Raw genomic sequence first — 26,132 nt, 5'->3', positions numbered from 1 at the left:
TTTTGTTTCTGTATCTGGGTGGCATTTCTGCAAGTGAAGAGCTTTATTGTTCTTTGAAGATTCAGCTCTGCACAAGGGTGTGGTGCAGAATATCAGTCCTTTCAGGTGCTTCAGAGTGTATTTACTATGACTCAGTCTGTCCCTGAGTGTGCAGGGATGTTCTCAGGGTGCATTGGGTGCAGTGTACCCACTGTTCATTCTGGCTACCACAAAGATTGCTGGCATGGAAAGAGGGGAAAATACCATCACTTTGTCTCTCTTATGCCACTATTGGGAGTGGCTGGCACCTGCAGTTGTGCCAAAGAACAGGAACTTCTCTCCTGATCAGGATCTTAGATGGCTTGTCCTTATAGTTTCTTTCTCACAGAAGATAATATCAAGCCAGGTTTTTTTTGCTTCATGGTAATACTGCAGAAAGAAGTTCTCGATCACAAAACAAATCCTCTTAAGAAAAAAAAATCTGTCCTTCTCATATCTACAATATTTTGTAGGTGCATGAACAACTCGGAAGCTAACCTTCAGAAACAGAGAGATTACATTTCCTTAAAGATGCCTAGTTTCAAAAATGCCTGGGTCACTGATTTAACTGCTGAGACACATGGATATGCAAAGTGAGAGAGTGGGTTGAAGGAGAGGAGTACTTTCCATACAAATGGATTTCTGAGGTTTCTTCTCTTAGTTCTCTATTTCTCAGATTTTTATCATTTTGAAAAAAATACAGTAGCACTGGAGAGGGTCCAACCTTATTTCCTCCTTACCTTCACTGACTTTGGATCACAGGCTCTTTAACTGAGCTGGTTTTGAACGTTCATTCAACACTGTCCTATTTTATGTTTGTCATTGACAACACATGAACTCAGTTCCTCACTTCTATCATCCACAAAACAGCTCTCTGATTTCTTGTGATTGCTGAGACACGGCTGAAAGATCCAAGTTCATGTAAAACATGAGCAGAATATAAACTAAATGCTCCTCATATATCCATGCCTATTTTAAGGACTTGTGTTACCATCACTATCAAACTGTAGGTAAGGAAAATGAATTAGAGCTGATCTTTGTCTACATGTATTGCTGACAGGAGCAACTGCACTAAATCAGCCCAAAAGTCAGCCTAGTGCATCCGTTTTCCAGTGGTGACCAACAACAACTACCCAGGGAAGACTATGAAAATGGGCCAAACATAGTGACACTGCTACTCTCCCAAATTTCAGTAATCTGCAGCTCAGAGGCTTCCTAAAACAGGTTTTGGTTTGGTTTTGGTTTTTTTTTTAAAAGCCCTCTCGCATTTTTATTCTATAATTTTTTCCAAATTAAAATTGATTCTGCATAAATATTCAACTTAGAGTACAACCTAAAGCAAGGAGATCTGCAGCTTAGCTCTATGCTGTATTATTTCTGTGCAACACCATTTATCAGTACCATAAAAGAAACCAAGAGTTTCCAGTCACTCCACATTCTGGACACTTTCTTTGGTGGAACTTCAGTTTGCAGTGTCTTAAAGAGAACCTGAATCTGTGCTGGAGGCACGTGCTCACTCTTTAGAAAGGGTTCTCAAAATCACTAGTCACTTCTGCATGCCTTGGGCTGGGAACTCTAAATTATCCTTCTTCTCAGAGCAAAAAAAGCAGTGTCTGCCTGATGATTAAACTCAAACACACATTTGTGAGGGTAAAGAAATGAAAAAGCATTGGAGGTGCTTCCTCATGGCCTGGGTTAGAAGGCAACGTCACAGATCTTGGCGAGAGGTATCACAGGCCATCAGATCAAACCCCATTATCTGGAATCTGAACTGGAAAGCTCTTTGCAACTCTCTGAAACTTCTAAGTTGTTTTGTTCACCTCACAGTTAAACACACCCTTTAATAGATGTTTCTTGTTCTTTGAGCGTGCCTCTCTTGCTTCTGCTCTTTCACTTTGCAGGCAACTCTCAAGGCAGCCAAATGATAACATGCTCATTTATGCAGTGGAAAGGAAGAACTTTCATAAATGGAAAACACGATCACGGTAAATTTCACAGATAAATTCAGTTGCAACCTTGAATCCAGTAGTTGGAGCAAGTGCATTGATTGTTAGAGCCCTAGGAGCCGATGCTTACAAAAAGGAATTTAAAAAACCATTAATGTTTCTTTAATCAATAGAGATGCGATGGAGACGATGGGAGGGGGAAGTGTGGAAAAAGATTTTACACTCTTACCTCTAATTTCAGGGAAGGATGGTTATAAGCTGTTGCCTGAAGTATAAAATTATCCCTAAGGCAGAAGTTATAGACATGGTCCCTCCTACTCAGAACAGCTTCTTGGTGCCCTGTGCATTTTGCCGTGCTGTCGCTTATTGAGTTTGGTAAAAAGCCAAGCTTTAGTGAGTTAGAGCTTTCTAAAACTGGATCTACATTGCGTGTCACGCTACCCAGGGAAATAACACCAGTACACTCATTTACTCAGAGCATTTTCTTGATGACAGTAAGAAACCAAAGGCAGGGTTAGCAATGCCACCATTTATGATGCGTTGCTAGCAGGCCAATGTTTTGTGTATGTTTAGAACAACCATGCTTGGAATTTTTAGTCAGGTTATCTTGCTATTCAAATTACTGCAAAGGAAAGTCCAAGCATATTTGTTAATCAAAATAGAAAATGTCTTCTTCAGCTTTTTTTTTAATTTTTTTTCTGGCAGCCCTGTGAGGCGTCATGGCTAGGAATCAAGATACTGAGCTAGAATCAGAGAACAGCCATGGAAGGTGTGTCTTTTTCCAGCATAGTTCATGGCTCCAACCATTTTGATGAAAGAGCTTTTTGAAATAGACGGGGGAGCTGAAGATGTAGCCTCCCTGTTAGGCTTAAAAATTTTCCTAGAAACTTCCTGCTGAATTCTAATTCCCTCAGGGCAACTGCACAGGAAAGAAGAATCCTTTAAAACCATGTGGTGTCAGACACAGTTTTGGTTATAGTATCCCTCAGCCTGTGACTGTCACAGTATTATTCTTGATTTTTGCCTTATGTAGCAAAGTGGCTGTTTCATTTCAGAGGTTCAGATATCTAACCAATAATTATAATAAAAGGTGATACCTCAGAGACAGATTTTGCTCTTATACCTTTGGAAGCCAAATTGATTTAGAATTGTTGAATCGGATTGTCATTGTTTCAATAAAAGGAGAATTTAAAGTGTTCCCTTCGAGCTCACATGAGAATAAACCATATAGAAGTAGAGCATATCTTGCCCGTTTGCATCTTGTTACTTGGCTGTAGTTATGCATCAATATGGAGAGCAAACACAGGTGTATGCAAAGAAATAAGATAAGAACAAAGCAACACTCCACAATTAATTTCATACTTTGATGTACAGAACACGTTACTGACGAAGCTTTAAAACTGCTTATGCTTAATATACATGAAATTTAGTGATAACTTAGATGGTGATATATGCATTGCTAGGAATAGACAAGTCTTTAAGCAGTGGAACGTGATGAATTCTTTATTTTTTTTTTCACTGGTTTTAACCATTTTTAGTTTTCTTGGCAATAATATGAAGGTACCACAGCAGAATGCTTTAGTAGGACAAATAGCAAAAGACAACTATGTAGGATATTACATGCTTTTTGTGCATAAATGTGCTCTCTGGTCAGGAAGCTTAATCTAAATAATCATGTTTTCTATGGTTTAATCTTCAGGTTTAATGTAACAGAGGAGTTTGTCTCTGGGGTGGGAAGAACCTTCTAGATCATACAGGTTTCAAATGGAAACTGCTTTTTGGTAATTTCTTCCTACTCTTGTCCTAGGATATGGTTCACCATATGGTCTCCATGACATCTTAAACTTACTTTTAGTTGTTGCAGTCAGAATTTGTTGTAGAAAATCTATGTGAGCATGACTGAAAGTATATTTTCTGTGAGCAAATTCAACAGATTTATCTGCCAATCAATCAGCCAAAGCAAAAGCTAGTGAAGACGACCATAACTTCTGTGATGTGTGAGGTTGGGAAGGGTTCATGTGACTTCTCACAATGAAGAGTGAATTTCTCTTTTTCAACAAAAAAAGTATGAAAAGGCAGTGTCCTTTTTACTGATGGTATTTGTTATCTTTCTGTACTTTCCTTCAATCCTTACCATTTTCTACCCTCCATACACTCACAGTGGTTTATTTTCAGAAGCCCTCAAAAGAGTGAAAAAAATCACCAACAGAAAACCCAGCTTATGCTATCTGTAAGCTAAAACGATACACCTCTAGCAGTGCAGGTGGCTCCAGCTCTTCTGCCTCCTGAGGAGAACTCAGACCTCCCCCTGTGGTGGTCAGCAACCCAAGTTTAGTATATAACCTGTGAGAACCCATGATTCCTTTGTTCTGCTGTTTGCATGTTTTCCCCTGATTGCTTAATGTTATTCCCTCCTTGCTTTATGTATGAGGTTGTGTATATTCATTTCCCAAGTTTAATATGTATCAGTTCTAGAAAGTTCTTTGTTCCTCGATGCCCCATTGGTTCCTTCCCTAAATCCCTCCATTGGTTCTCTTGCACTCAACCCCGCCTCCTGTCAAGTATCCCATTTGCTGTATCCCTTATCCCCGCCTTTCCTATCCCCACTATAAAATCCCTGGTCCCTTATCAGATTTTCGGCTCTCCATCTCCTGCTCCTTTTGCCTCACCTCAATAAACCTTCTGTGTACAAATTACATGGGAGAGTCCCCTCTCTCTCCCTTCTTTGCCTCTCCCTGTTTGCCTTCACCCCCTATTTAGGGACGGCCCCTCGGGTGAGGAGCACACCCCCGTCTGCCTGTGCTTTTGTGTTTGTCTGTGCCTGCTGCAGTGCAGTCAGGTTGTGGCTACACCTCCAGGCTCTCTTCGAGCTAGCATGCAGAAGTCTGACATACACCTTAATCATTATTCTAGTAGTTTCTTCCCTCTTTCTGTCTAATTGCTTTTAAAATACTTAAACTGCCTCACAAAACTTCCCTGTCTACTCTTCTAAACATTTCTTCCGTACTTTCTCTCCTGGCCCAGTTGCATCCATCAATGACATGATATACTTTACTACTTAAAGGGTTTTTTGTTTTCAGTTGGTATCCTCATTCCAGTAGGTTTGCTAGTTCAGCTTTCCTTGGTTTTGCCAGACTTAATACCATGCACTTCGCAGAGTGAAGTTTTTCTTTTTTGACAATGCAACAGAATTTAAAATGTGAAGGGAAATGCAGAAATAAGTGGCATGATATAAACCTCTACCTTAAAAGAAGGCCTGTGAAAGGCTACATTGTTCTCATCAGAGATCATCACGTGCCAGAAAATGTAGAGAAGTGAGCAGTTTCACTTACCTGACAAATATATTCTGGCACAGGGCTATCTGAGACAGCACAATAAAATTAGAATAATAAAACTGTTAAAAATAAAATGCACATCTATTTCTCTTTTACAGTCAGCTCACCACTGGCAGATGCTAAAATCTCAAGCGGATTTCACAGATCCACAGGACACCTCATCAGTGCTTAGTTTTCTGTTTGAATCTGATTTAGCTAAAAGGTACAGCTAGACACATAGCTCCCGACTGGCTATCAGTATGAAAAAAATCAAAGACTGCAAGTTGTCCTTATTTCCAAACCAAGTTGCAATCTGTGCTCATCCAGCTCAAAATTCAACTTTTACAAAACACACCTTAAAGTCTCAAGGGAGACCTAGTAATCTACTTAAAAGATAAAAAATGGGTGGCTGTCAATCACTGGCATCATGCAGAGAGGGAAGAACAAAACTGCAAAAAGGGTGTTGAGTTTAAATAGGTGAGTGTTTAATTAGAGGAAAACGGTTTCATAGCTTACAGAGAATCCAAATTGTGAGACAAGCTGTGAAGGGGACATTTGAAGTCCTGCATAGTGTGACCTATTACTGAGGACTAAACTCAACAACTTTAATTTACATATTGTTTATTTTTCATAGAGTCTGTGATGTTTCTGATGTGTGTGAACCTGGAACAAATATGTAAGAAGTCATGATCTCTGTTGTGGAGTACTCATTGCCTTAAGGGAGAACAATTAAATTGGCCAAAAGAAGAAAGCTGAAAGATATTACAATGCAGCCAAGCAAATGAATGGGGAATACTTTGGCTCTAGTCACAGTGAACAGAACCACAACACAATGGTTCTATTCACTGAAGTATTTTTTGACCAATAGGTGGTTTGTTGAGGGGGAAAAAAGGAACAACTATAAGTAAGTGGAAACCTAAACCTGCATGACAATTATATATTTGAAACTATGTAAAAAAAAGAATCTTACGAGCATTGTTAAAAGCTTTTGTTTTAAGCTGGGGTTTTTTTAGCTAAATTCTCAGTTTTTTTGGTGATAACCATAAAGCAGCTAGGAAGAGGAGTCCTTGAAGGTCCTGCCTCTCTGAAGCCATAGTCAGAGGCCACATGTCACTTCTGACAATCTCTTCTTCAAAGCCCTCAAAAAATGGATCTGATGTAGACAGGCTGTGCTACAGATGAGCTCTTCTTTCTTAGGAGCATACTCTTAAAGACTGGAATATTGAATTTGTTGTGATAGAGTTGTCTCACTTCCCTGCTTTCAGAGTTTTCAGCATGTGTAAATAAATGCATATTCATTGCAGCAAGCCCTGGAAATCAGCTCTCCTCTAATATCCAAACTGTAAAGCTCTTTTTCTTGGGCCTGAAGTGCTTTCTCTTGCATTGAGTTAGAGTCAAAAAATCAATTAATTTTGTCCTCTAATCAAGACTAATTTATGGATTACTAAAATCAGATTTGATGCAACTCAAACATTTGCAAGATTATTCACTGGAAAAAAACCTTCCAGCACTAATTAAGTACCAGACTACAAGATGGCATCATTTCCAGGCATGTGAAGGGATTTTTAACTCAGATCTGCTTCTAAGCCATACCCTTTTATTGGCTTTTAGCAAATAAATTGGTGTGTGCAAGCATGAATAGCATAAGCATCATGTAATGGTGGAGTTCCTAAGAGTTTGCTGTAACTCCAGTGTTTCTGAGGATGTTAAATGTTTGCTCAAATACAAATGTAAGGGAGAAAACAAATAGAATTAAATATTGTGCCTGTGTACAATATTTAAATACAAATTCAATATTGTACTTGTACTTGTGGCCCTGAACAACACTGAAATTCAAAAAAAGTGAGGGCTCTTACATCTAGGGGTTAACAAATTGTCAGGTAGTTTAAAAAATGTACTAGTTGCCCATTCTGTTCAAAAGACTGAACTAAGCCTCAAGCTGACCTCAAGATTTACAAGCTGAAGGAAACTATTTAGTCACCAAGACCAACAAACTACCAAAATGTCATTCAAAAAGAATAACAAGAGCCATGTTTCCTGAAGCACACTGCCCTGCAGGTATCTCACCACAGTGCCTGTCATTGCCCTAATCACATCTCCTGGCACTGCTTCTGGTGACTTAGACATAGCCCCAGTTTTGACTTACATCAAATCAATTCTAAATAAATCAAATGTTAGCTGCTGGATTTTCTGGAAAGTCTGGGATTCAAATAATTTTCTCATTCTTTGCCTAGCTGGAAAAAAATACAGGAATTTCTCTCCTCATAGCATTGTGTGTATTCAGATCTTGGCTGCTAGTAAGGACAAGATGTAACCAAGTAATAACATTTTTCTGTTTGGCCTTGTGCCTGTGTAGAGCGTAATTCACTGCTCAGTAGCCTGTTGAACTAGGCAAGAAGGGGAAGGGAAAGACTCATTTCCATATTATCTGCACATGCTTGGCACACAATCCTTTGGAGCAATTGCATAATTAGAAAATAGGATGATATGGAAGGGATTATTTTTTTAATATGTAGTCCTCTTTCAAATACATTTTGTTCTAAATTGCCATGTGAATATTAAAGTAACAACTTCTCATTCCTAATAGGTTGCCTAGAATAAATAAGTAAAAAAAAATAAGCCTCGCAAAATATGCTAATTTGGGCCTAGGATGATAATTTATTTATAATGTATTCCTCCTCTCCCCATCAAAGCCCTCTCAGCATTATACAAAGAATTATAAACCATATTAGAAACGTCACTAAATATGGACCATAAAAAACAAACAAAATAGTAAAACTGGACCTGAGCCACGTGGGAAAGGGGGGTGGGAAGTGTTACAGGTTGCAGCCCTGAAACCAGTTAATTCAAGTAAGTCCAACTGTCCACCTTTTATTTTTTTAATCAGAATATCCCTATTTTGATTAGATGGCCTCTAGTTAATTTGCTGATCAAAGTGTGCATACTGTTCTGCTTCAGCTGGTTTTATTGAACTTAGAAGCTCAGGATTCCAGCAGCAGGTGCTGTTATACTGCTGAGCACTTAGCTTTACAATTTCTTCTCTTTTTATCTTGATAGCAACAAGCAGTCGCTGCTGCAAGTATGGTTCTGCCTCCTCTGTTTCACTTCTGATTTTTATTTCTATATTATTGGCAAAAGGTGCTAGGTGGGAAGAGAGCAGTCTGGTTTTGTGCTGAGCTCTTGAAGCAGTGACGCTGTTGGCCTGTGACATCTCCTGCCATGCATGAAGGTTCTGATTTCAAAGGACTTTCCTCAGGGTGAATTGACAGGATAACCTGTGTCCCTTAGTCATCATCTTTTTGTGTGACTAGACTGCCAAATCAGAGGCTTCTCCCAAGAGCCTAACAGCCATAGCAGTTCAGAGGGTAGGGATTCACTGCTTTCTGTGGGGCAGGTGCTCGCCCTCAGGGAACTGGATCAAAGCCCACCAGCTCTTCTGAACAATATCCACTTGACTGTGGTGCTGTTTGAAGACATTTCTGCCCCTTAGGCAGAGATGACCCTTCTTGCACCTCTGGTAACTGAAAGGTCTCCACGAACATCTCCAGTTTGCTTCAGGAGAAGACAGAAAATATTCTTGGGATGGCAATGGACAACACACAAGGATTGATTACACAGCTAAGGGTGACACCTCGTAGCAGATGTACACAGAGGAGCACATCTGTTCCTTTCCTTGTGAAAGCAGAACAGCAGCAAATCAGCTAAATTTGAACCATTCTAGGCAAATTCTGTGTTTGGGAAATTCTCTGTGTATAAAATCATAGAATCATTGAGATCGGAAAAGACTTCTGAGATCATCAAGTCCAAGCTTTAATGATTTCACAATTGCAAAACATGAAAAGGTAGAAATTATTTTTAGATTTTCAAAAGAAGTGGTTAAAAGGTTATCTTTTGGCTTTCAAATGTTAAAAGTGACACTATATTTCTGTATATTTTCTCCGAGGAGAGAAAATATTCTTTTAAGAGTCAGTTTTGATCAACCAGGTTACATCAAAATTTCATTCTCTTCCAAAGGAAAATGTTTCTACCATCTATATTATCCAACCTTCTCTTTCTGTATTATTGCTGCTGCCACACCGTGTTTTCCTCTTTTCTCATTTTTATGATGAGAAACATCACAAAATCTATACCAGGCTACAGCCACCCTGGTTTCAGCCAGAATTAGTTGAGAATATAGCTTATGCTGAGTTCTCAAATGTTTTCTCAGCAGAAATGTCTGTTTCACTGACTTGGAGCCTTTCTGGAGAAGGTGCTAATTTTTTACCAAATTTCACAGAATAAAATCCTAAAACTACCCAATCCGTGTTTTCAATTACAAAATCGCTTTTGTTTAAAAAGTATGTTTGATTGTGTTATGACAGAAAACAGAAGAGCTGATTTGAGAATAAATTATCTGAAATGAACCCTTTTTGTATGGGAAATGTCAAGCTTTTGTGTTGTTTCTCAGATCAAGCAAAGTCTTCAAGTGACTGTTAAAAGTTCATAAGGCTCAGAAATTTCCCATTTCAGGTAACAAAGAGCAGCAAGAGATCTGTAATTTGCTTCATATTTCAGAAAATATACAATATGTGGTAGTTCAAATTAAAAAAGGTATTTGAAGATCAGGTTGGGGTTTTTTCCCCAGTGCGGCACTGTAACAGTCAATCCAATTAAGACACCTGTGGTGTGTTTCTTGTTACAATAAAGCAAATTAATTGATTTTTTTTTCCCCCCCTGTTCCATTTTGAGAGAAAATCAGTTTTTCTAACATCTTGTATCAGTGAGAACTCGGGAGAGTTGCAGTGGTCTGGTAGCTCTTAATGATACCTATTTGTTTTGCTCCAGTTTTCCAGATCAAGATATTCGCAGGGCAGCAGTCCAACAAATAGAAAATGTGTCAAATGATGAATTGTTAGAATACCTCCCACAGCTGGTTCAGGTAAGGAGGAAATTGATAGCCAAGGGAATCTCCTGTCCAGATCAATAACTTCATTAAATACTTTTGATGCTTTTAGGTTGGTTGATACATTGTAAGAGGAACAAATAAGTCTGGTCAACTGATGCAATGAGTGGATTAAAAACAGGGCTGAGGGAGAGACTGTTTCCAACTTAGGAGGATGGAATTGTTTTGGCATGCTGATTGAGCTTTCACATATAGCACATGAAGGTATTTTGCAGTAACAAAGAAAAGAAAAAAGTGTATCTGACCAAGAGAAATTCTGCTCAGGTAGCAGGGCTTCACTGCAGTCAAGGAAGGAAGTGCTCTTGCCACACAAATCACTGGGTTTTTAATTCCACATACACTGAGAAAAACAGTCAACACAAAGTGGACATTTGGGTGTAGAATTGTCTCTGTAGAGATGTACACTACTTTTTCTGGAAATTAATGTTTTGCAAGTTATGGCATCACTGCTTCCAAAGCACTTGGTGATTGAATAGATCCTGTGTTGGGGTTGAGCAGGAACTTTGGAAAGCTTTATCCCCTTACTTCATAGCACTGTGCATATGGATAACTCCCTATCCACACTGCAGAGTTTCTCAGAGTTTCTTTCTGTGCTTGTGATATATGCTTATCTAGATAGATATCTGTGTGCATTTATGAATATATTCATGTAATCCACTACTGTGAGCCAGTGGAACCTTCACAGCTTTCCAGCATTCACAAACTGCTGTGACCTTTCACCTTCCACAGCTTCTGTCCTAAAGTAAGTTTATTTTCCTAACCAGATAATCAGATAAAAAATTAAATATAACATTGATAGGTTTAAGTGGGGGAAGAGAAGCTGCATATTTACGTGCATGTTAGCACAGAATCGGGATGGTATCTGTCTGTCTTCCAGGTGGTGGCAGACCCTTGTGAACAGAAGTTTCTCTGCTCATTGCATTGCCAGAGCAAACTCCATGTGTCTGATTGCTTTGTTCAAACTAAGCTCTGGGTCCCTTCTGATTAGCTTAGTTATAAAGGAAAGACACCAAGGCCAGCATAAAATTGATTTTTATTATGAATTTTTCTGTTAAGGTGCTCAAGTTTGAGTGGAGTCTCGAAAGCCCTCTGGTGAAACTCCTGCTGAATCGTTCTCTTCAGAGCATCCAAGTCGCCCATCAGCTTTACTGGTAAGATATTTGCCACTGCTGCCATAGTCATTTTCTGCCACAGTGAAATTTATCTATTATTCCATTGGTGAAAAACCCTCTTTTGGTTTAAAAGCAACAGAAAAAAGAGGTTTTGCTCCTTCCCTTTCAGCACTGGGTTTGTGTAACTTGTATAAAAGACCCACTTATCTCTGCCTTCATCCTGCCCCTAGGCAGGAGGAAGAGGGGGAAGTTCTGTTCCCTAAGATGCTATTTGTTTTCATCAGCATTTTTTGGTTTGAGCCAAAAATAATCTGCCCCAAAATTTATAAGCATTGGTTTACTTTTAAAAGGTGCTGCTTTAGTGGTTTCCCTGACCTCTCTTGAAGTTGTCAGAATTCTCATGTGTGTCAATATGTGTCTTACCCCTTTTTATATCAGTCTGACTCCTGATGGTAGAGTTTCCAACAGTCCTGTTTGATGATTATGGAGATGTACCAGGCCTGGCAGGAACTGCCATTCACCACCCACCTCTGCAATACAAGGGGTCCTCTTACTGTATTATTGCATGAGGTGATTATTGTGTTTGCTGTGCTGTTACCTCAAGGCTGTCTGAGAAAGAATGTGGCTTTCTGATGTCTCAACTTCTGCCCTGTGATCTGAAAATCAAACTCTGGTGTGTTTTCTTTTTTTTTTTCCTCCATCTTTAGTAATGATGGATGAACTGAGCTTTCATTTACAGTTCAACTGGTTCAGATCCCTTGAACCAAAGCTTTCCTCCCTGCAAAGGAAAGAAAACAATTTGAATTGTAGTCATTTGATTGATGAAGTATGGGGTTGGGAAGAGCATAAATAATACTTTCATACCTTCATGGTCTCTGGAAGTATTTGTGGGGATAAAACAGAATTATTAATGTGTTTGTTTTACTGAAATGAGTAGGATAATGTGCCTAATGAGCATATCTTTCAAATAAAGAGAAGCCACACTTAGCAAGCCATTTTTCAACAGTGCCTGAAATATGCCTGAGACAATTTCTACTAATATTAAACTTAGTCATACTGGACAAAAAATATCCAGTCTGGAGTTCCAAAATATGCCCTAAGAGTTGGTAGTGTTCCTGTACAATTAGAAATCATATCTAGGGTTCAGTGGGCAGGGGATCATCATTAGTTTGCCTGTGTTTCCTTTAACTCCTCTCTTCTTCTCAGAAGAAAAATTACTGTCTGCAGCCTTCTTCCTCTTTACTTTGCAGTGCAAATCCCTGTTTTCCCCCAAATTTTGCTCAAGCTGTCTAATATCATAACCTTGGGTAATATAGGGCAGGTATTCCGTCCTGAATAATATATATGGTTATCTGACACAGTGCAATGTAAAGTGGCAAAATGAATTTATTTGATATATAGCTTAATGCATGGGGTAACTACATCCACATCAAGTAGGTTTTCTGTAAAGGTTCACTGTGTTCTCTGGCTTTCAGCTGGCAGTAGCCCTGTTCATGCTGGGTACCTCTTTTATTTAAGTGTTTAGTTCAAATGTTTCAATCTAAACTGAGAACATAAATGTGGCAAACATCTCTTTGAACTTTGCTGTTTGTATGCATCATATACACTTAGGGGTTTTTTTGGTTACTCTGCTCCACCATGTTCTTCAGTAGTAAACTGTTTTCTGCCTAACAGTCCAACTTACGTAATTACTCATATTCCTGTTTCCATATTTTAAAAGGCAGTTTCCCAAGCCATAAATTCTACTCACAAAGTTTACCAGTAATTTCGTGACTTTTATTAATAATATCTTAAATAATTAATAAAAACTTTCCCTCACAAATTGAATTTCAGTTGTTATAAAAGTAAGGGGAAACAGAGGTTCTCTTCCACTTATTTCTAAAAAGACTTTTAAAAGAAGTTCAATGATTTAATACTGTGGGGAGCACATGTGTGCATGTACACTCACATAACTTCTTTTAAGAAATGTGATTAGGTTATGTTTTATTCTCACGTGTCACATTCTGTTTCATTACCAAATTAGCTATCAAGAAGAAAGGACTGGTAAAAAAACTTTAGTAACAAGCTTATGTTTATTTTTAATTGTAATAAATGACATTAGCTTTCTACTCTTAAATAATACAACAATGTGCACACTTTACCTGCGCAAAAGAAAACTTGGAAAAGAAGGCTAATGTGATACAGAAAACTGATGAAGTGGTTTCAGAGCCACAGTGGAAAATTCAACTGATTTTAACTTCCATGTTTTACAATTCTATTGTAAATCTAGAAATTAATTACTAGAAAAGATGGTGACTGTCAACACCAACTTATTCTAATAACAAATACTATTTATAATAAGATGTCAATTCTTTCAAATTGACTTGATTTCCCTGCAGGTCAAAGATAAGCAGCTACCCAACAGTGGTGTACCATCTCATCACCTTTTTAATATTCATGTTGGATAGTAAATTGTTAATTTCTTTTCATCAAGCAGTGATAAGTTTGTCTGAAGATTTTATTTAAAAATTATGAGGCAGTAGCTGGTGAAGGTGGACAGAACAGAGAGAATATTCATTTTTGGGATATATCTTCAGCTGTTGTAAATCAGGATAGTTTCAGTCTGTTCTTTGCTTGTATCTCTTGCAGATTTGTTCCATTAATTCTGCTATTGAGAATGAGAAGGATCTTACACCCTGTTGGAATGTTTGGGGTTTTTCTTATCATTTCTGTCTTTTCCCTTCTCTAAATTCTTGAAGAATCTGGGCCATCTGCATCCATCAGTGTTTTAGCTCCTCATTGGTCCTTCTGAATGCCCTCCCCTTCCCAAGGAGACTAAAATTTGCCCGTGCACACTGTGCCAGCACAGGACTCGTGTATCACTTAAATCCCATTTTAGTTTTATTGCAGGACTTCCCAATGTCCATGAGACATGGAGAATTATCCCACTACCTTCTAGACTTTCTCTCTGATGCTAGTCCCACCAGGGAAGCGAGAAGGCTGGAGCAAGTTTCCCCATTCCCTGGGGCTATGGTGACAAGTTACTAAACTGATTCTAGCGAAGCACAAAAGTTTGCTTGAGGGGAAAGAAACCTGCTGAGCCCTTTTGGGCCCTTCTGCTCACAGAAAGCTGCTGTTTATCTCCTTGCTACTTGATGTTTCACACACAGGTGGGTTTTTGTCAGCTTTTGTGCTGGAGTTTTAATCCACCTGGCATCCTGCCAGTCAGTTTCCCTCCTGCTTGAGTGTTTTTGGCTTTTAGCTGCTGTCACAGGTGGCAGCTGCAGGGCGGAATCGGAACAGCTGGCTGGGGCAGCAGGTGGCCAGGAGAGTGTTTCACAGATGGTTGCCTTCCACAGGAGGATTGAATAACGTGGAAAAATAGTGTCCTCCAGGATCTGTGGCAGCTGCTTGAAGGTGGTGCTAAGGAACAGATTCCATCGTCATGGAAGAGTGGGAGTGTTTGTAAATTTTGCTGGAGCGTGAGAATCTGGTTTGTTTAGCTCAGTAAAAGAAAAAGTCAGGTGCAAACCTTGCTGAAGTCAAAATGTCCTTTTGTAGTTTGTCTTCTAAGTCACTAAAACTTCGTAGAACTTTCCTAGATTTTGGCATTTCTAAACTACACGTTGACTGACAAGAGAAAAGGGAGTAGTCTTCTTTTTCCAAGTCCACATCTTGTAGACAAGCAAGAATGAGTTTAAAAAGGAACTTGGTGGAATGCAGCACACTGGAAACAATGTGAATCAGACTATTGATTTCATGGCTAGAACATAATATTTTATTTCTTTTTCTATATATACAGAAAAAGGACTATGAGAAGTAAAAAGAACACAAGCAATGTATAAAAGTTTAAAAAGACCCCAGTTACACTTTTTTGATATTGGGAGGTTTCTACTTCAATACTTTCTTCTCCAAAATCATTGCCAGTGTTTCATTCAGCACTCTGGCATTGGAATAATTGCTTCATATTATTTGAAAGAAAATACATTTTTAACTGTCAAAACCTGTCTACATTAACCATAACTTGCTTAAAGAGTTCAAGAGAAGGAATAAATCGAGCAGATACTCATTTGTCCACCACTCTTAATTATCTGAACATTAAACAGATGACCATCCTCCAGATCTTTTTCTTCCTGCATTATCATATCTTTCTCTGACAGTCAGAAGTTATCAAGTCTGCTAATTGGTAAATGAACTTCCTAAATAGCTGTGCAGAGCAGGCTGAAAACCCCAGCCCATTAAAATGACATGAATGTAAATACAAAAGATGCCTGTTCTTGTTTTCGTGTTAATTTGGTCCTCCTTACTGAGCAGAATCAAAACACATTTAATCATGTGTGTAACTTTAAACCTGTGTAGGAATAGCCAGTCCAAGTAAATGTTCATTTCAACTGAGTGGTGCTTGTGAATTTCACTGGAAGTCGGAGTACTTGATGTGATTGTTATGTTCTGGACTGCAGAGAACCTCAACCATAGATCACACCTGGGCATTTTAGTTCTGAAATCATAATTCTTGTTTATGTAATGCCAATAATTTGTTTTTTCTGTAGTTACTTATGGGTATAGTAAATAACACCATTAGAGCATTATTTGTGTGAGATAATGATTCAGACAACTTCTGTGCTAAGTGCTTCATTATTAGCTGTGTGGGCCTTGGGTTATTGCCTTGTGGAACAGACAGATAATTATTTTGTTTCCTAATATACAGACTTTCCATTTTCTCGGACTCCAGTGTTAGAAAAAGGTGATGTCAAATGAAACAAAGAGATTGTTGTGAAAAAGCAACTGTTGAGTTTGACCTCTAGTAGTTACAGACTTAATGAGAAAACAGTATATTTAAATCAACAAAACCATATCTTACATTTAATTAAACACATTTTAGATCTCAAGAAACAACTTAGTATTTTAGAGTCACTTTTTGCCATCCCTGAAGACAGAGGAGTGAACTGGCTTTGACCTCAGCTGGAATTGATAAAAGGATGTACTAGCTGGAGGACTAGAGGACTGTGGGGCAAGACCACATTTTTAAACTTTCAAAATTGTAATAAAAAGGAAAATGAAAATAAATTCCAAAGAATTAAAAAATCAAATTGGAAACACGATTGGGAAAGGTTAACAAAGAATCTAAGCATGGCATTTTAACATTTAAACTATAAAGAGGGAGTTAGTTTTCCCACACTGTTAAAAACGACAGCTTTTTAAGAAAGAAATCTGTTTAAAAATTATTAAAGCACAAAGCTATGCTTTCTTGTAATTTAGTGAATATGAGAGAATCCAGTGAGTCACTGGCAGAGGACATAAATAACATAGCTGTGCGTGTGTCTGTTTTTAATTATTTTAATGATTCTTAGTAGAGTGAACATGTTCCTGAATGTCTAGAAATCTGGGAATGCTGGGTGTTTTTCCACATCCTGTGCAAGTACGAAAGGGAAGAGGTGAGGTATCCTGGTGATCATGTATCAGTGTGAGCATGGAGTGAAGCATCATTAATTTTATTGGGTCAGGCAAATATTCAGCTGCACTGAGTAAGTTACTGAACATAGAGATAACTCTGTGTGTGTCCCACCTTTGGAGCAGAGGGACTTCCATGCCAAAAGTCATATTCAAGAAGGATTAATGTTATCAAGTGAAGCATAAAAAGCCTGTAAATGCCAGTTATTAGTGCGTGTTACTGTAGTGAAAAAACACACCACAGTGTATGTGCACAAGTGAACCTACTTAGAACTGCAAAGATAAACTGGAAAAGGTGACTGCATTCTGAAAAGCTTTGATCCTTTTAGCTGCTCCATGATTTATAAGGTAGCACTAAGGAAAAAGTTTTTCAGTACATTGTTTGTCCAAACACTGCTTCTCTGATTTATTTTGCATTTGGCTCCTTTTACAGTTAAAAATCCTGGAGCTGACAAATCTGGTTTTTCAGCTATGCCAGAAAACTCCCTACAAGCTTCAAGTTATATCTGTCCTAACCCCTCCAGTAATGCAGCTGCGTGTGAAAGATGGGTTTGCCTTTTGGATCTGCTCTGTAGGAAGGATTGCACTGAGCATCGTGGTGGTCTCTTACAGTGTCTCCGATGCTGGGATGTGATGCTGACCAGTTTTGAGGAAGCAGAGAGGGCATCACCAAGGAAGGGATTCCAAGCAGGGTTCTGTGCAGGTGTCACACACAGCTTTCATCTGTGCCTTTCTTCTTTTTTTGTTTTTCTTTCTTCTTTTTTCCTATTAAAATTATTTTGTTGTTGCTTCTTTCAAAAACAAAACAGGGAGCCAAAACCTTTCCTCAGGGATACCTCATGCAGTCTTTGCTTGTCCCAGATGGACATTTGGGGATGTAAACCAGAGTAGTAATAAGTCAGGAAAATTTTTGAGGAAACATTCATCTAGCTCTGTCACTTCACATTGATGATTTTCAGCCATGAATTTGAAGGATGGGGAATTATTTTGATTTTTCATACTGTGCAAAGCTACTGGAAAAAGATGCCTGAATCTAACCCTAGAAGTAGTTTCTTGACACTGAAATTTTCTTTAGGCTAGGCCAATACTGAGTGGCCAATATTGAGTGGCCAACTTCAATAATGTGAAATGTCCAAATCATAAATAACAGTAGCTGCAATTTAAGGATGATGCAAATTTCCCAAATCAGGTTGCAATGGTTTTGGAGAGACGAAGCCTCAGCTGGAAAGCAAACAGCATGGAGAGAACCTCCTGTGATTCTCAGCTGAGCAGCTGCTCTTGTGTTTCACTGGTGAAATGCTGCCTCTGCAGCCCAGAGCAATCCTGCAGTTGAGAGGGGTCCTCCAGTGGGCTGCTTCTGTGCTGCAGTGATTCTGAGTGCTCAGGTGAAATACTGGGAGAGGATGCTTCACTGCAAATTCTTCAGAAGTATCTAAAAAAATTTTTAATTTCACTTTCAGGTTTTACATTTTGTGAATATTTGGGAAAAAAAATGTATTTCCTTTGTATGAAACTTTTGTTCTGCTAGAAATGGCAATTATTGTACTCAAAATGAGTCTGCAGATGTTTCAAAATTGCATCACATCATGTAAAACATTTTATAAGTCTTTCTCTGTTATACGTCTTTTTCTCTTTCCACCTTAGCAAGCTTTTGGGTTTTAACAATAGCTGTTTGAACCAATTTTTGACAAAATTTGACTTGAGCTACCCCAGAGAGTTGTTTTCAGTCCATTTTTCTCGGAACACAAAGTTTTTGCCTCATGACTAGAATAAATGCAGTTCAGGACCTGATTTCCCTGGACTGATATGTTTGGAATACTCATTTCTAGTTAGGCTGTTGATCACAGCCTGGTCTGACAGGCTGGAGTTTTGTAAATCGTTCCTATTTCTGAGCACTGTCAGTGAGAACTTCAAGGAAAAGTATGGATAAACAGAAAGAGGCTTCAAGTGGATACACGACATCCAGTGTAATGAGTTATTGGTTGGCTTAATGTTGCCGTCAATTGTGTGTTTTCTGTGGTTAATATTTCTAGGTTTAATCATCACTCTCCACCAGAATGAAAACTGGGCCTTGGACCTTTGCCTAAGTAACTGAAACATTCAAAAAAATAGAATAATGAATTAGACATTGTTGAATATGTTCCATCAGTGCATGATTTAGCAGAAAATTACTTTGTAATATTCCTTCAATTTTGCATAATTTTTCTTAGAAAAGAATTCCCTAATGGAACCCCAAATGTAATTATGAACACATTTTAAAAGAAATAAATAAATAAACTAGAATAAAAGACAGTAGTTCTAGGCAGGAGAGGGGAAGGATTGATAAAAGGTCCTGTCAGGATAACAGTGCAGAAGTCCTATAATTCAGTATGTTTAGGTGTTTGCAGACGATGACTATTTCAGGATTAAACTCATAAAGCCCTTACTGTTTGAAAATATTTCCCAAAATATTAATTGCTTTCAGAATGCTCACCCATACTCAATGGTATATTAGTCTGTAATCAGAATGATGGCATTTGGATGGCAACCAAATTAAAAATCATGTGGGAGAGGAGAGAAAGAGCTGTCAGATGAGTTGCCTTTGAGTGGCTCTTTTGCTTGAACAACATTGCTGTGATGTTGTAGTAACCTCCTTTTAAACAAGAGAATTATTCAAGGGACCACTGTGTCAAGTTGTCTCCTTCAGTGTTTTCTTGGTAAAGAGCCCACTTGGTTGCAACTGGTGTATATTGGGCCCTTGAACTAAACAACAGAAAGTGACCAGTGAATCTAAAAGAATTAAAATTCCTTCCAAATCTAAAACCTGTAAAATTCTACCCAATGGGTCATACAAGCCACAGGCATCTCTGCCAAATGACAGACAGCTGAATTGTCCTTTAGCTTTCTCTGTGGTGTCTGTCAAATACACAGGATACTGTTTGGTAAAGTTCAGCACATTATTTTTTGTTGCAGAAAGAAAATCAGGCTGCAGGAACTGAATTTTTCTCCGAAAGGCCTTTATTCCTATATAAAGGCATTCAAAGTTATCCCAGTATTTTATCAATGGTGGGTCGCTCACAGAGTCATGTAAAGTAGCAAGGAATTTTTCACTGACTTTTTTTTAAATGTCCATCAAAATAAAATCTTTTTACAGAAACATGGAGCTTAGGTGTAAACATTCAGACAGCGTGTCAAAAAGTCCCAATTCCTCTGCTTGTCACTGGAGATGTAAATCATCCCATCCATTCTAAAGCAAGTCACCAGCATGCTTCCAACTCAACTTAGAGATACAATGCATGTTTTCAGACAATCCCTAATGCAAAGTTTGTTATTTCAGGTACATGTCCCTCTCATGGTGTTCATCCGAGTTGCTCAACCCTACTCCATTAACAGGTCTTATTTCTTAGCTTGAAAACACACTGTCTTTTAGGCATAGCAATTTTTGAAATGCCTTGGGTATCTCACCTCTGCAGTGTGTTGCCTGGCTGCTGTTCACTGCTGGCTCTGACTTCAGGGAAAACCTTACGTTAAGGAAAAAAATTTAAAAAGTTGTTTTAAAAAAGTGTTATGGAGTGCAGGTTTTAAGTGGGATAAACTGCAGGCAGCATATATATGGGAAATTATTTCTCTGTCAATTTGATCAAAGCCTCAGTGCTGGAGTAGCTATTGTTTTTCATTTGTCTATCTTTCAAAGAGCTAGCACAAATTACCTCCACTGAAAATTTTAAATGGTGAATACAAATTTGTTCATATTAATTCTTTTTTTTTTCTACTCAGGATTTTTTCTAGTTCAGGATTTAGTGGACAGTAGAAAAATAATGCACTGGCTGAGTGCTTTCTGGCTCAAAAGTGGCTGCAAGCTGTGCAAGCAAAGCACAGTGGAGCAGCTCTAGAGTGGTGAAGGTTCTGTTGTGTGAATAAACAGATGAGGAAATAAAGCCAATATCTTTTGTCAGCATTAGAGGTAGTATAGGTAATATAATAACATAACACAGTAACAAAAGTTTTTGAGTGTTTACTTGAATAGTGGCACATACACAGGTGGATGATCCTTTCAAATCAGCACCCTCCCTCTTTCACAAAAAGAGATTTCCTTTCTTATCTAATAAGTGGTTTGTAGAGCTCAAATCCTTGGATATAGAGAGTGACCCTTAAGTATTTCAGTGTAAACAGCAAAGCCACCTTCAACATATCTCTCAATAAAATCCTGTTTTATGCTTCTTATGCTTGATTTTTCTAGCTTGTGTAGCAAGGCTTATATCCAAGTAGATTAAAAAAAAGAATTTTTTTTCCCTTACGTAAGTGCTCAGTTTTCATGTTCAGCCTCCCCCAGCAATTGTTCACAGTCTGTCATCCAGTGAAATTAAAATAACTTCCCCCAAGGCCTCCTTCCACTTCATTCCCAAGATTCTTCTAGATTCACTTGGAAGTGGGTAGAGTATGCAATGTGCAAAGTAGCATGATTCTGGCAGTGGAAAGGGTTGAAACTGGGAATTCCCTCCACCTGGCTCTGCAAACACTTCTGTCTATTCTGCTTCAAGATCCCAACTCTTCTCCCAGAAACAGAAGTCTGAGCGGTGTTCACTGGTTTGGGAAAGGCGGAAATCACCACCATGTTCCCAGTGTTTGCACAGAACTGTGGATCTGATTGAAGTGACACAAAATATGCTTTAGGCAGGCAAAGGAGCAAAGAGTGATCACTGAGGGACTAAAGGACAGCAAGCAAAATATTTTTGTCGGAGGAAGGATGCAGAAAAGGAAGAGTAAAGCAGACATTAGTACTGTAAGTAACACGGTTCTGCTGTGTTCTAATAATCCTTTTTACCAGCAGTTAAATTTAGATTCAGGTGACTTCCCAAGAGAACTGGGAGATTTAGAACCAGTTCCATAAAAAAGCATTATTCCCAAGTATAACCTGTGCCACTACTCTACCCTTCCTGTATAGTGTAATTTGGATTCCTACATTGCTGTATGTTCCCCTTGTGCCTAGAAATGTAACCTCTCTGTGCTTCTGTTTCAGTCTAAGTTACAGATTCTAGAAAACAAACAGACATCAACCCTCCTTTTGGAAAAGCCCCTGGAGACTCATATTTGATCACTTCCCGCAAATCCTGAGGCTGACTGAACTGTCCTCCTTTGCCTGACATAACTTCTCTGAGAACCTGAAGGACTTGGGGCCAAAGAGCGGTAAATAGGCAGCTGTTCATTCAGAGAATGAAGCCCTTGCATTTTGTGCACTGCAAACACACGAGAGGATTTTGCCCAGGCAGTGCCATAGGCAAAACCCCAATCTCTGTTACTTTACACACAAGGGTAGTTCTGACAGACTCAGTTTAGACAGTGTAAAGAGTAATGTGCAGTCTTTGTTCCTAGCCTAAAATTAATCTGTATCACAGGAATTTTGAAATATTCGCTGTTCTGTGACAGCTGGGCTCTGGCTTGAAGGGCTTGCCAGAAATTGCCCTCCAGTTTCAGTGCGATTCATGGGGCTGAAGACAGACCAGAGTGACACTCACAGCTTAGAAAAGCAGCCCTTGGCACACTTATTCATGTTCCTGGCTGAGTGACAGGCCTGCCTGTCACTCAGTCATATCTTTTGAAACTCCTCTTGTTCTGGGCACCCACAATGTTCTGGTCAAGTCGCACCGCTGTTCCTTCCGCTGTCCCGGGAGCTCTCCCAACCCACAGCCGAGGGCAGGCCCTCTGAGCAGCCTGATCCAAGAGCAGAGGTAGCTCTGATTAGAGCAGGGGCCAGAGCAGGGGACCTTCAGAGGTCCCTCCTGACATCATTGACCTGTTCCTGTACATTGCAAATGAATTCTGCAAGTGTCTTTGCTTCTTTACTGGTTCTGTTTCCACAGTCCTTCAATTCTCGAGCCACCAGGACAGTCCTTAGATAAGGGCACAAAGGGTGCTCTCACCTTTGGAAGGATTGAGAAAGTTATGAGTGTTTTCCAAATAACCAGTTTTGTAGTAGGTGCTGTCTCTTGGATGGAGTCTTTCACCAATAACTTTCTGTAGTGTTCCACACAGGTGATGTTCAGCTGAAAGACTGTCATGGTGAAACCCACGGGATAGACATTTTTAACATCATAATAAGAGCAAATGGCACAAAAATAGAGATGTGCTCTTTCTTCTGTAGCATCTGAAGAAACCAAGCCTGAAGGCAAGCTGAACAAACCCAAAATTATTTAGAAGGGGAAAAAAAAATAGCTAGAGGGGCTGAGTTCAACACTGCTTAAATGAAGAGTTTTTTCGTTTGTTCATTTGTTTCAATCAGTCCTTTCACAGACATATAATGGAAAATATGAAGGAAAGTTGTTAAAATAAATATCTTTAAGAGAAATTACCTGATTATTCCATTCTTCCCACATCACCAGTCACATGCTTGCATATAAAGGTTCTGCAACTAGGCAGAAAACATAAAATTCCATGATGATATTATTTGAAAAATAGCTTTATAAAAAGCCGTAAGTTATAAGTGACAGCAAATGCTCTTTAGAATAAGAAACCAGTAGTTTTCAATTAGTGTTAAATGAGAAATTATGTTATGTCAGCTGATATTAAATCAGTATAAATGTCTGGATTAATACAAAATTAATGTCTGGAAAAAAAATTTAATTTACTGAATTGATATTAATCAGGCTCGTTAGCTTTGGTGTGGCAGCTGCCATCTTGGCTAATGAAGAGGGGACTGAACAGGGATTTCCACAGTCAAATTCATTGGCTTGGACTAACTGAAAGAACAGTCCCTCATCATGAGTATTGTAACACATTATACATTTTTAACTGAAGGAAGACCTCGTTTGTACATCAGCAAGGGAGGTGGGGTTCTCTCTGGGAAAAAAAGCCTCTACCATTTGCAATAATTATCCTGTGAGCACTGGATATGGAGAAGGTCAAACAGTAAACAAGATTTTGACGTTTCTGTAGCATTTCCTTTGTTGAGTCTGGTATTAAAAGTCAGTATTTATTCTTCTATTTAACCTGCTCCACAATGACATTCAGTGGGTGTGAGGATTTCTATCAGGAGAAGCACTTTAATTTAATTAAACTTTTCTGATAGGCGCTGCTTAGGCAGCTTTTGAGTGCCTCAGATCTCATGTATGTGCTTTTGTGGATAGGGCAGTTTGTCAAAGGGGTTTGAAGCAGCCACGGTGGCAAACATTCCTGAACTGCCAGTGCTTTGTTGTGGGTGTCACTCAGAAGGACATTGCTTGGTCATGGGATGAAAATGGAGCCTCGTTCAAAGGATGCCCTATTTTAAATCTTTTTTGCATCAATTCAAAGCTGACACGTGCTGTCTTCAGCTGTTGCTTAGCTTTGGTATTAGGAGTTTTTAAACCAGCAATTTAAAGGTGATTTAAACAATAATGTGCCTGGCTCACCCATGGCTGCCAGCCCATGAGTATTGCTGGTAGAAAAAACCTGGCACTTACCCATATTAATTTTTGGCACACACAGATTTTTGGTCTGTCAGCAGAGTACACATCTAGGAACAAATGTGGCTGATTCAGGGGTATTCACCAAGCACATATATGATAGGAGAGGAGAGGAAAGATGGAATTTCTGCATCTCAGTCCTCCATCCAGCTGCAGCCTCACAGGGACTGAGCACAAGGACAGCACTCTGAGGGCAAGAAAGATGCTGACAGCAGAGCCAGGGAGCTTCAAAGTCCCAGGAGCATTCTGTGTCAGATGGCTGATCTATATTTATTCTGCCAATGCAGTGACTGTCCCTGGAGAGCTTGCTCCACTCTTTACCTGACTCAGGACATACTGAAATATGACATCTGCTTGCTGCAATAATACTTCCACAAATGTGATTGTGAATCTTGGAACCAGACCTGGACTTTTTATCACAACAACTGAATCTTAATTTTGTTTTCTTATGAGCAAAAAAAATGCCTGGGGCTGTTATTGTCTCCCATATGATTGAAAGATGCTGGCTAGATGGGTTCCCACATGGGAAGGAGGTAGCAATGTTATTAAAAAGACCTATTTACAATGGCATTTACCTCTGGCATAAGAGCAGCTTAGAAACAAACACAGCATTCTGTGGAAAGCCTATGAGAAATAATTCTCTCCACTTCTGAAAAGCAAAACAGAAGCACAGAGAAATAAAATAATTTTGCCAAGATTACCTCTCAAGTAAAGTTCAGGATGGATTTTCATTCTCATATCTGCTTGGAATTCTTCTGACATTAAAATCTATGGATTTTAACACCAAGGTTAAAATTCAGTTTGATCTGAAGAGAGTGATGCAAGATTTCTTTGGTAAAAGCTTAAGAAGTAACACCATCTTGGTTAGGGGTTCATTAAAAGGGATTTTACTTTATTCAAAAGTTTGTTCAGACCTGGTGCCACAGCTGAACGTGTCTCAGCAGAGCCGAGATGGACTTTTAAACCTAGATGAAACTCTATGTCTATTCCCAGCAATGAAAGAGCAACAAGGTGCCTGAAGTGAGAGATTAATTTCACCAAGCCTCTGCAAATTAAGCCAACCCAATTTCATGTAGGTCTCTGCCTCATTTTCCTACTGTGCCTGCCCTCCAGCTCTTCTGTTTTCCATGGTAACTAGGCCAGCTGTCGACTAGGAAAATACCCTTGGGCCATCTTAAAAAGAAAGGTTTTCTCTTACTAATATATTATAGCAAGCTTTCCCTGGTACATGGGCTTAACTTCAAATTCCCACTTCCCTATTTACAAAGCCAATATTTGGTGGCAATAAGGCAGTGAAATGGAAGGAAAAATCAGAACCAGACCAGTATTTAAAAAGGAGAAGTCTAAAGTTATTTCCATCTCTGCTCTGCTCTCCTACCTTTGCAAGAGATACTATTGCTATGTATAATGTGGAGCAAAAAATTAATAGAGGCCAAGAGAAGAGGAAGGAAAGTAAAAACAGAGAGAAAGAAATACAACAGGCCTAGAAAAGTCATGAAGACAGAAATATTCTTCCTTGCCATGTAAACGCTTGTTCTTCTTTCCTGCCACCATCTTTCATGGTCTCCTCTATTTTGATTAAATTAAAGCATGGTAGCTATCATCTCATTTGAAGAAGATTCCAGAGTGGCATTATGCAAAAAGAGAGCTGTAGTCCAAAGAGATTTTTCCCTTAAAAGAGTCAGAATCATGAAAAGATGAAAAAGTGTGATTTGGACTCTAAAGACTCCCCCATTGAAAAGTCCGATTTTCTCTCTTCTATTCCCTGAAAACAAATGAGTTATTTTTGAAGTGTAAGGGACCGTATGGCTTCATGATGCCACATTGTGTGAGCTCTGAAAGTTCTCTCCAGTCATTCTATTGACACAGTCAGCCAGGTACAGGCACAGAACTAACACGGCGCTGTGATCCCACGATCTGATCCGTGCATCCCTTCTTCTTGTGCAGCA

At 39.0% G+C, this 26,132-nt stretch overlaps 1 protein-coding gene across 2 annotated transcripts in view; it reads left to right on the top strand.

Moving 5' to 3' along the window:
• Positions 1–26,132, top strand: part of PIK3C2G (phosphatidylinositol-4-phosphate 3-kinase catalytic subunit type 2 gamma) — a 190,635-nt gene that overhangs the window by 75,387 nt on the left and 89,116 nt on the right. For both annotated transcript variants that reach the window (XM_019288624.3, XM_010404187.4), the window contains exons 18-19: positions 10,103–10,196; positions 11,277–11,371. In XM_019288624.3, coding sequence (XP_019144169.2) covers positions 10,103–10,196; positions 11,277–11,371 — 189 coding nt within the window. The remainder of the gene's footprint in view (positions 1–10,102; positions 10,197–11,276; positions 11,372–26,132) is intronic.

The sequence above is a fragment of the Corvus cornix genome, chromosome 1A (assembly GCF_000738735.6).
Source record: "Corvus cornix cornix isolate S_Up_H32 chromosome 1A, ASM73873v5, whole genome shotgun sequence".
NCBI classification, from domain to species: domain Eukaryota; kingdom Metazoa; phylum Chordata; class Aves; order Passeriformes; family Corvidae; genus Corvus; species Corvus cornix.
The sequence above is the reverse complement of the archived record's forward strand: the minus strand, read 5'-3'. Positions and strand labels throughout refer to the sequence as shown.